Source organism: Centruroides vittatus, unplaced genomic scaffold (assembly GCF_030686945.1).
Source record: "Centruroides vittatus isolate TY-2023 unplaced genomic scaffold, ASM3068694v2 contig_875, whole genome shotgun sequence".
In the NCBI taxonomy this organism is placed as follows: Eukaryota; Metazoa; Arthropoda; class Arachnida; order Scorpiones; family Buthidae; genus Centruroides; species Centruroides vittatus.
In genome coordinates, this window is record NW_027122567.1 from 901,559 (window position 1) to 913,677 (window position 12,119).

At 28.2% G+C, this 12,119-nt stretch overlaps 1 protein-coding gene across 1 annotated transcript in view; it reads left to right on the top strand.

Moving 5' to 3' along the window:
- The window catches only part of TH1 (negative elongation factor complex member TH1), a 47,997-nt gene that overhangs the window by 18,180 nt on the left and 17,698 nt on the right, over positions 1-12,119 (top strand). Inside the window, exons 10-12 of the mRNA XM_067279576.1 lie at positions 3,144-3,256; positions 6,055-6,191; positions 6,290-6,404. Of these exons, the coding sequence (XP_067135677.1) occupies positions 3,144-3,256; positions 6,055-6,191; positions 6,290-6,404 (365 nt within the window). The remainder of the gene's footprint in view (positions 1-3,143; positions 3,257-6,054; positions 6,192-6,289; positions 6,405-12,119) is intronic.

The window sequence follows — 12,119 nt, forward strand, 5'->3', positions numbered from 1 at the left end:
AAGAAACATATTTACAAATAAAGTATAAAATTTTGATCTTTAAGAATAACATTGGATATACTTTTATCATATTAGATTGTATTATCTATCTAAATTAGGCTTATAATGGGGACAGCTGAGTGGTGAGAGACAGGTCTGATATACCAGGGACAGACTGTCCACAAAAACTTCTGAGGAGTTGCTTGCCTAGATTCAATCTTTTGTTTCTTAGAGCAATAGTTTGACATATTAATGACCCTCAGATCATTATTATTAAAAACATTGTTCTAAGTATGTTATTGTTATCTTTAAGGAGAAAATGAATATCACTTATAATAATTAGTGATCATGAACCTATAAATTCACTTTATTTGCATTAATGCTCAAGAACAATTTCTTATTTTGATGAATAATCATTATTTTAGTCCAGCTTTTTAAGACTGTTTCTTACAAGAATTAAACAATGTTGATTTTCTTTAATCATTTATTTGCTTCAAGAAATTAAAAAACCATGCTAGATGAATGAAGAAAATTTTACTAACTACAATCTTAAAAGTGTGAAAAAATTGGTTACTTTTATTCTTTATAAAATAACTATTAATAATAGAAATCCATATAATAATAAGCAATTATTTATTATGACATCGTCACAATGCTGGGTTGCAATTTTTAATCATATTTTGAATTTATTTAATTTAAAATATATGCTATCCACCTCAAAATAGTAGTGTCTTGCTCCTGTACATCATACTTTTCCTTTAACAATAGAGTCATGATGGTTATCTATCTAGCTCCTTTTAGGGAAAAATTTTTGAATTGAAATAACATGATTTCTGGTTTTTGGAAGTTTGTATATAGTTATATACAGTACTAGTATTATAGTTAATCAGGGCCTGCTACCCTAAGCTTTCTGTGTCTTTTCTTAGATTTTGTCTATCTAACTTCGTTCTCGAGATTAAGGAAGGCAGACAGATGGATGACAGTGGGAATTTATATGTTACAATTTTTTCAAATTGCAGCCAAATTATTCTTTAAATATATATAAATTATAATTTTAAATACTGGTTTTCATTGTAATAAATTATCTAATATTGATATTCTTTAAAAATGACTCTGTTTTTTAAATTAATAAAGACCTAAAGTGCCAAAAAAATTAGTAATAGCAGTACATTGTGTCTTACCTCCTTTTTACGGAAAAAAATATCTCTGCCACAGGCTTGACTATTGATTGTGTAGTAAACCAGCAGATATAGCGATGCCACATGATTTGTCACTCTTTCACCTTTGATTCAGAGCAAATAGTAAGTGCAAGAAATATTGACATTCTATTTCCAAGATGGCCACCACTTTTGGATTTTTACCAAGCACATTTTCAAGAATTATAAACAGACTGCTTTACATGCTTGTAATCACTGAACAGCAGACAACATTAAGACATATTTGGTTTTATTTCAATGCTGGTGTCTGTTGATTTATCAACCAGTGGAATGTACAGCAGACATTCAATTCCATGAGGTTCAATAGTCATTGACCTAAATGTGTATGATTGCTTACACCTGGACAATGTACAATGCACCTGCATCTTGCCTAGGCCAAACAACATTGACACTAGACTGTGAATGATTAGTGTTGTGTTGTGTTGTGTTGTGGGGTCAGATGAGTGCCATTTTTAGCTTTTTTTGAACAGATGGTTGGGTATGTGTTTGAAGGAGACTGTATGAAGCTATGGACCCCTCATGCTAACAAGTAGTCATACAGGTTAATGGTATGAAATGTATTCTGTCAAAACTCACTTAAATCCTTATATTAGTAGAGTCTGTCTTTACAAGTTTCCATTACACATCTGCATACCACACTGGGATAATGATAAAATAAGACTCTTTACAACCAATAACAGTTTCAGAGATACCAAGTCTGTATGATGCCCATTCAGACTTGGTATCTCTAGCCAACATGATAGAATTATGGATTGTCATCCAAAATACCTGGATGACTACATACACACATTTGTTTCAGCATCTTGTCAACTCCATGGCATATCAAGTAGGTATTGTTATTAGGTTGAAAGGAGAAGCTATGCATTACTCTTGCTATCTTATTTTTTGGCACTTCAGTTTATATAGAATTCTTCAACTAAATTTTACCCATAAATTTTCATGAATCATAATTTATTTCATGTGGTAAAAGAATGATTAGCTAATCTCTATGATTTTTATAACTACACTTTAAGACAGCAGTACTTTTATTTTAATTTAGATTGTGCTGATTTTCTGATATTTTTATAATTATTTGTTTTCAATTTGTAAGTTATTCTATATGTTTGTTACTTAGATGAAACTTTAGTATGTCTACTTAAGCAAATATTTAGATTGTAGCTAATTAGATACAGAATATTGCATAATTCAGTTAAGTATTCATACTATAATTTATTAAATTGAATCAATGAATTTAATCAGTTGATGTACTGAATGTTTAAGATATTTCTCATTTCTGTTAAATAGTAGATGAAAATTTGAGTGAGCAGAAATAGAAATAAGAAAATAACAAAAATTAAACTTTATTATTGATTTTAATAAATCATCTGTAAAGTTTCCTTACAGGAATTATAAATATGTTATAATACATCTTGTAACTATGTTCAGAAATCTGTAGTGATAATGGGATAATGTTACAAAACTGTTAATCATTTTTTAAACACTTTAACTTATAAAAATTTCACACTAAGCTCTTTCTAACTCATATTATAGATTTTAGATGTAGTCTGCATTTTAAGAAAACATAGCTATTATATTTTATTTCTATAACTATATTTCCTAGTAATAATACAATTAAAGATTATGACATCTTTTGTTTGAATATTTTAGCATATTACCTTCATTGCAGGCTTTTAAGATTAATGTAAAATAATAATTTTAAATATTTTGTTTCAATTCCATTATTTTTGAAGGTTTTTGATAGATGTAAACATGAAAAACATTCAGACAAATATACTTATAGCTCTAAATGTATGTATGTTCTGTATGTTATGCTTTATCAATGTATATTATATTCTATTCCTTCACAGTTCATGTAATGCTAATATTTAGAAATTTTAGTTATTATTTTAATCTTGTAACTGGAAATTTATTTTAAAATTTGCTATATTTCTTATTTTTCTTTTTTAGATTTGCTTATGGATGCTCTTTTTAAACCTGGAACTAAATTAAATCCAGAACACAAACCAAAATATATTTATTTGTTTGCCTATGCTGCTAGTGTGCATGAAATTTATAAAAAGGTTAGAAATCAGTTATTAATTTAATTTAAATGTAAATCGATATGATTGTCAATTAAATATCATTTTTGTTAATGTTTAGTTGTCAAATAGAAAATTTCTAAATTTTTTTTTTTTTTTTGAATTCGGTAAAATGGTCTTTGCAGTTGATTCAAACATAAAACTGCAATTTGGATATAGTTTTTAAAACAAATTTATAAAAACAAAATCAGTTTAATAGAGAAATTAATTAAATAGGGAAATTTATAAATTACGTTAAATGGGATAAATTTGCAGATACATAAATGATAAATTTATATAAATATTTAAATGCAGATTTTTAAACTTTCATTAAAGACATAAATAATAATTTTTATGTGAATCCAATCCTTTATTTTCTTAGCAATGACTTTCAAACTAATACATTTTGGCCATTTATCAGGTCTATCTTTATTTTAAGTAATAATTATGTAAAATTTCATTTAAATTTAATTTAACAGAGAACAAAAATTGAATATAAAAAAATATTAGTTCTTATTATTTAGTAGTGAAACACTAGCAAATTGAAAGTATTCGTTTAAGGTAATTTTATTACATATAATATTTGTATGTTATAAAAATTTTATCCATAGTATAAAATATTGAAAATATTTTATTAATAAATAATTATGCTGTATTTTTAAAACTAATTTTTATAGTTTTTCTCTAACAGAAATATTTTCTGAATGAATATTCTCTATTATTATTAATCTTTTATATGTAAATGCCTAGTTCAATAAATTTATTGAAATTTTCAAAATATAAATAACTATTGTATTATTTAATGGCTTGTTCTCTTAATTAACATGCTAAATCTCTATCTATTCTTTTATTTTTTGTTCTCTTTTTATTTCTGAATTGAAGTCGGCAGTTTTAGTATTCTTTTCTTGTCTGCTGTTTGGATAGCTTCCACTTTCATGCAGTTTTTGAACTAGTGCTAAATAATAATCTCATTATAATTTACTATAATTTTAATATGTAAGTTAAATATAGAAAATATGAACTTAAAGTTTTCTGGTTGCAACATTCTATATAATTGTTCAGTCGTTTATTAATGAAATCCATAGTGCTGAATGGAAAAATTTTAGATAATTATAAAATTAGCAATTCTTTTGAACTATCCACTCTGATGATCCAAATATTACAGTCAAGTATAATTAATTTTAAATTGAAATCTTAATTTGGTATTTATATAGTTAATTTTAAAGATAGTAATTTTTATTAAAAATCTAATTACTTGTAAAAAGTTTGATCTGATAGCATAGTTTGATATCATATCTTATTCATTAGTCTTACAATTGAAATCTTACATTAATTGTTGATACTTTCCAGTTCTTAATGGGGATTATTTGGAAATAACTTGTAATCACAAAGGCACATGGTGTTACTCATGACAATTGTTGAAAGTTAAAATCAAATTACAAGTAGAATAAGTTACAATTTAGAAAAATTTAATTTTCACTTCAATATTAGTTAGAAATGAAAATTTTTTGACAGTTTAAATGCTACCTTTAGAATGAAAATCCTATTAAAAGATTATGTAAAAATTAATTTTCAAAAAATAACAAATTGTGCAAAAATTGATAAATCAAATAGAACTGATCAGATGCAATGTGTAATTTTATATTTAATAACTGATATAAAAACAGATAAACATACTATATAAATAAAAAAGACGTAGTCGTTTCCAAAACTTGGTCAATCACCGTTTATTTCGTTAAAATGTTCTAGAATAAAGATTCGGACGATCCGACCTTCCTTTTTAGGCTACATGATCGCCCAGAAAACAATTCCTTTAAAACATAGAAATAATCCAATTAAAAATATAAAAATTTGTAAAAATTGGAATTGGTGACCTTACGACGCCTTTGAATTCATCCTTGACTTCCAGTCGGGAGTTCTGGATCCTTATATCCACGTGAAAAGTTGCGCTGTTTAATGTAGATTATCCTGATCCCTCTGGCGGCGATTTCTTTTAAAACTATTTAATTTTAGTTTTTTCGCTGGATGAGAAATTTTTTATATAAATAAAAAAGACGTAGTCGTTTCCAAAACTTGGTCAATCACCGTTTATTTCGTTAAAATGTTCTAGAATAAAGATTCGGACGATCCGACCTTCCTTTTTAGGCTACATGATCGCCCAGAAAACAATTCCTTTAAAACATAGAAATAATCCAATTAAAAATATAAAAATTTGTAAAAATTGGATATTTGTGATTTACTGGGCGATATTTTTAAAATTTCTGGGCGATCATGTAGCCTAAAAAGGAAGGTCGGATCGTCCGAATCTTTATTCTAGAACATTTTAACGAAATAAACGGTGATTGACCAAGTTTTGGAAATGACTACGTCTTTTTTATTTATATAAAAAATTTCTCATCCAGCGAAAAAACTAAAATTAAATAGTTTTAAAAGAAATCGCCGCCAGAGGGATCAGGATAATCTACATTAAACAGCGCAACTTTTCACGTGGATATAAGGATCCAGAACTCCCGACTGGAAGTCAAGGATGAATTCAAAGGCGTCGTAAGGTCACCAATTCCAATTTTTACAAATTTTTATATTTTTAATTGGATTATTTCTATGTTTTAAAGGAATTGTTTTCTGGGCGATCATGTAGCCTAAAAAAAAAAAAGATAAACATACTATTAATAATAAAATTTTTACAGTAATATTAATGATTATTGAACTTTATTTTCAATTGTATAATAAATTTGACGTTGTGTTTGTGTTTTTATTATGTTATAAATCTATCAACATGTTTTCTTATTTTATTTTATTAGAATGTTAGGAAAAGTTTAAATAAAGATGAACTGAAAGCCACAACTCAAGCCATAGAGAAAGTACATATTATTTGCAATGAAAAGAAAGGATCTTCAGAATTAATAGCTGAGTTGAATACACTTTATCAATGTATAAGGTAAGCATTTAATTATAATAGTTTCAATTATATTGAAATAGAGTATTAATATAAACTTTCATTTAATTTAAATTTAAATACAAATATTTTTATTTCAGATTTCCTGTAGTTGCAATAGGAGTGGTTCAATGGGTTGATTATACTGTTTCAGAAAAAAGTTATTTTAAGTTATCTACAGAACATACACCTTTACATTTAGCCCTTTTAGATGAGGTAAAATATTTTAAAATAATTATAATAATAATACAACAATGAAAATTTGCATTTAATAATTTTTAATATAAAATTAATATGCTTTAATAGTCTAAAATATTTTCAAATAAATTTAAAGTGAATTTACAAATAATGTGACTGTATATTTTACATAATAATCAGTTATTTAAAATGAAATAAATATCACTTATAATATGTAAAAATAAAAACATTCAACAATTTTCTTTTTATTATTAAATTAAATTAATTTCCATCTTTTAGATACTTGTAAATCATATTCTTCTTGCATTCAATTATACAGATAATATATACAGATAATAATCATTTTATTTAGGTCATGTCAGTAATGATCAGTAGTTTCATGAATTAAGAGCTTTTATTGTTTAAAAACAAGTACTACATTTTAATCTATATACTTCATTTATTTTTCTACATAATCTCCATTTTTTTTTAAAGTGAGATGAACAGAGTGGGATGAGTATTATAATACTGCAGGATAATCTTTTCCAGGACATTTATGATATCATGCATGACAAAGTTTTTTTAATGTTTGGATATAACAAACAGCATTTATGATTTTCCCATCCTGCAGAAATTCAATTGGGATGCATCCTTCTATATCTCAAAAGATGATATTCATATTTGACCTGATGGCATCATCAGCAAAGGTTATGGGCAGTATCTTTTTTGGTTTTTTTTTTTCATTGGCAAATTCAGATGATGCCACTCCATACTTTGGCAAAATGTCAAAGTATGGAGTCGATTTTCAAGTTTAAAATTGTAGACAAGCTTTCATTGCCTGTTAAAATGAGCAAAAAGTCTTCTCCTTTATTTTGATAGGCTTATCTCTTGTTTTTATGTGATGTTTTTTGTGCTGAACTTTGTGATTTTCAGTCAATAAATGCAGGATCTAGCAGGCACAGATTTTTCCAATAGACTCAATAGTGCAACAAGAGATAGACTTATCTGACAAATGTTTCATTTTTCTGTTGCTAAAGATTTACATGTAATGTGGCATGCTTATTACCATCACATAATTTAATGTTTCATATTCTCAGAATATTTTGATATGATAAATATTTTTAAATTTAGGTTACTGAGTCATATTAAATTTCTTTTTACAAATATAGTTTTGATTTCATTTGTGAGAAGCCGGGGGTTGAGGCACGAGGCTTAACCGAGGATCATCAGATGGTGTTCTTCTAGATAATGTGAGTGGGAGGGTTAGTGAGGTCATCAATAAGGTATTGGCAATACATGAGTAAGAGCAACCATAGTTAAAATTCAACAAGGGTTTAATATAAAGTAAAATGATTACAAATGAATACAAATACTAAAGAATAACTTGAATAGATTCTAGGGATACAATTTCCCTGTTCTGTGGTCCGATTCTCTTACACATTATCTGACCAAGAGAAAGTTTACATAAAATCAGTTAATCATCCTACCTCGTTACTAATGGTCGGTAGTGGAGTGGCGAAAGTTCGGGGAGATGAAGAGTCGATCAGTCCAGTATTCCACAAGGTAAAAAGATTTCTTGGAGTAAGAATGCCTCAAAGATCGAGTGCATGGCCATTATATCCCCATCAGGTGTGGGAATTTGGTTAGGTGACTTTGTTTTGCACACTGTGATGACATTCCGAATGTGTCATTGCTGGGTCAGTTAGGACAGTGGAAATTAAACAAATCAGGGGACCTATTCTGAGCTCTTCTGATAACTGAATGAGAGCGATACATGGGACATTTGATAAGTCCCCTTAGCGAAAGGCAGTTAACGAACCTTAGACAAATTGCTATTCTGTGCTCCACGTTAAGTGGGTTTCGCTACAGGTAGTCGGTCGAGATGCGTATGGGTTCCAGGCTATCGATAGCTATTACGCTTTAACCAATCACAGTTTCGTTAACATTGTATTTTGTCACGTGACTGCAACACGCCATTTTCTAAGCGAAGCACGTGCTTTTAGCATTGTCGTGTACTAGCGCTAGTGATATAGTTTTGTTTTGTTTTAAAATGTCTGGGTCTATTTTGTCAGCCCATCTGTTAAGCAAATATTTGTTTAAAAAAATTATAATTTATGTGATAGCTAATCATTTATGTATAGTGTATAGTTTACTGTTAAGTTACGTATATAGAATGTACTTTTTTTTTACTAAAACTAATGAATTAAAGCCAACATTAAACTTAGATAAAATCTACAAAATAAAGATTTCTATTATTACATAATGCTAACATTTTACAATTATACAAAGTATGTCTAAGTTTCTTTGTATATTTCTATATAACTTCATGTAATTAATGTATTTTTTAATTCATTCATTAAGAATAAAATGACAAACTTAATTTTGCCACAAGTTCTACTTCTATAAACCTTATAACCAAATTAGAATTAGTATTATGATTAAATGTCAAATGCAATACATCTTATTAAATGTAAATATTATTTGCATAGACATGGAGTGACTGGAAAGCAAACATTAAAAGTAAAGCTTCACAAATAAAAAAAATCAATGTTTCAAACAGGAGGTGGGCCTTCAGTTAATCAAAAATTAACTGAAGTTGAAGAAAGAGTATTAAATTTAATCAGTGTTACTGCTGTCCCCTCTCTCCAATTGCTCGTGAAGTAAAATCATTCTTACATGAAAAGACGCCATGTTGTTTTCACTTTCGTTACGTTCCTAATGGCAGCTCGAGAGTGACCGATAACAAAAGCTTAGTTTAAGTATCAATTTCCCTTGAAAATTTTCTTTTTCTCAATAGATTAATTGATTTAACTTCACAGTTGGTTTAACCGTAGTTATTTCGTCTGTACCGCATTTCATCAGAGACAAAGACTATTGGGTTTTATTCACATTATTCTTTATTTCACTATGCATTTCGGGTGCAATCTTTTCCGTTTATTTTGCACCCCTCATCAGGTGTTACATTTCTACAATTGGTAGAGAATACATTTGTTACATTAATTATTGTAGATGGGTTTCTTAATATATATAAGTTATAAAAGATTATTACAGTTTTTTTGGACTAGTCATAAAGAGTTATTACAATTATTATAATTATTACATTATTTAGATTGATTTAACACAAATTAATGTAAGGGATTATTTCAAATTTTATTATTGTTAGTATTATTCGGTACTAACCTTTTTTAAGACCATTCCGTTATGAGGTGTTTATGTCACCGTCCCCCGAGGCATTTCTAACTGTCCTTCGTTTAGTTTATTTGCGTTTCTTAAGCCCCTCCCCATTTCCTCCCACACTTCGTCTACCTCCATGCCGTTGTTTAGATTTATTGTGTTGATTTTATTGACTATTGTAAAGTGTTCTTTGAATTTTCGTAAATAGTTGTCCTTCTCTCTGTGGATTATTTTTATACTTTTTTTATCGATTGTGCATCCGAATTTACTGCAGTGATCGGTCCATGGTGATTGGTTATATTTGAGTCTGATTGCTGCTTCATGTTCTTTAATTCTGGTCTTTAGTTGTCTTCCTGTTTCTCCTATGTATATTGCTGGTTTTTTGCATGTACATTTTATTTCATACACCACTCCTGTTTCGTCTAGTTTGTTTTCATTTTGGATTTCGTTGATGTTGATGCTGTTTTTAATTTTATTTTTTAGTTTGGCTGCTATTATAATACCATTTTTTCTGAAGACTTTTCTGTATTTTTCATATGTGTCTTTAATATAGGGGAAAGACGTATGTGTAATATTCTCATTGTTATTTTTGACGTTGAATCTGTTTTTAATAAATTCAGTTGTCCATTTTTTTAATAATCTGTTTGGGTAATCGTTTAGGATAAAAGTATTTATTAGGTCATTTTTTTGTTTTTCTCTCTCTTTAACTTTAGATGTTCTGTTCCATATTTTAGACAATGCTGTTATAAAGTTGTTTCTTTTAATAGTTATGGGGCAATACGATTTATAGTTAAGGATTTTGTCCACATTGCTGCTTTTTTTGTACGGTTTTATGTTGATGTTGTTTCCTTCTCTGGTTATAGTTGTGTCTAGATAATTTATTGCTTTTTTACTTTCAGTATCACTTTTAAATTTTATTGTATTGCTTAGTGTGTTTGCATAGTTGCATATTATATTTTCATTGGTTATTGCTTCGTCGTATATTATTATTATATCATCTACATATCTAGCCATAAAAGTTATCCCATTTGTGTTTGCTAATTTTTTATCTATTTCTGTCATGCATATTTCTGCGAGTTTCGGTCCAATTATTGTTCCCATACTAATGCCATTTTTTTGTCTATATATTTTTTCTTCTATATGGTAGTAATTATTGTAAAAACTGTATTTTATTAGTTATAGTAGCCAGTTATGTATGTCTATCTTGCGTAGGCTTTCCTCAATGAGTTCCCATTTTATTGATGGGTACATAGAGATTATGTCCAGACTTAATAACCTGTATGTTGGTTTCATTTTAACCGTCATTAGTTTCCTTATTAGTTCGTCGGTGTTTTTTATAGAGTAGGTTGAGTATGGGACTATTTTTAGTTTTTTCTTTATGAACAGTTCTAGGTTGGATAATATTGTGTTCTTAAAGTCCACTAGTGGTCTGCATATCTCGCCTGGTTTGTGTGTTTTAAGACGGATTTTAAGTTGTGGTTTTCTGATGTCTTTGAAGTTGAGTATTTGTTTTTTTTCCCCTGGTGTTATCTTTTGTTGTTTGTGAAGTTTCGTAATTTCTTTTTTCATCCATTTTTCAATTTCATCTTTTGGGTCTTCGGTTAGTTCAACAAAGTCATCTGTTTGGACTATTTTTGATTTTTTCTTTTTTTCCCATTCTTTATTAACAATGATAATTTGGTTGGTTTTATCAGCTTTGATTATGTTTAAGTTATTTTTCTTTAAATAATTTTTTACTATTGTGCATTTTTTTGAGCAATCTTTTCCTCTTTATAGAAGAAAAAATATATAGACAAAAAAATGGCATTAGTATGGGAACAATAATTGGACCGAAACTCGCAGAAATATGCATGACAGAAATAGATAAAAAATTAGCAAACACAAATGGGATAACTTTTATGGCTAGATATGTAGATGATATAATAATAATATATGACGAAGCAATAACCAATGAAAATATAATATGCAACTATGCAAACACACTAAGCAATACAATAAAATTTAAAAGTGATACTGAAAGTAAAAAAGCAATAAATTATCTAGACACAACTATAACCAGAGAAGGAAACAACATCAACATAAAACCGTACAAAAAACTCGCCACTCATGATGGGAAAAAAGCTTCATTCAAATACTGGCACATCCTTAAGTACCTTCTCACAGTTGTGCTAGTGCTGCCAGCTAAAACACACACACCAACAAAAATAATATTGGACTAGCTCAAGACAGCCAAATATTGCAGTGCCACAGCACTAGTAGAAATTTGAATTTGCTGACTGGAATGCTTTCGGTTGATCGGTATTCAGATAATCGATGCTCTACTGTATTATTAAAATATTGTATAGTAAGTAAAGTAGAATAATGTGGTATAACTACCTTTTTCAAACTTTTTTGATCTATGGCTACCATATCTGAATGTAAATCTCTTTACTCCTTTGTATAAAAAAAATTACCACCAAAAAAACATATATTTTTAGCTTTTAAACAGACATATTTTACATTCCTTGGTCCATGATATCTGAGATAAATTGTATAGGTAATAAACAAGTTTCAGACACAAATTAATAAGATCATGTTTAT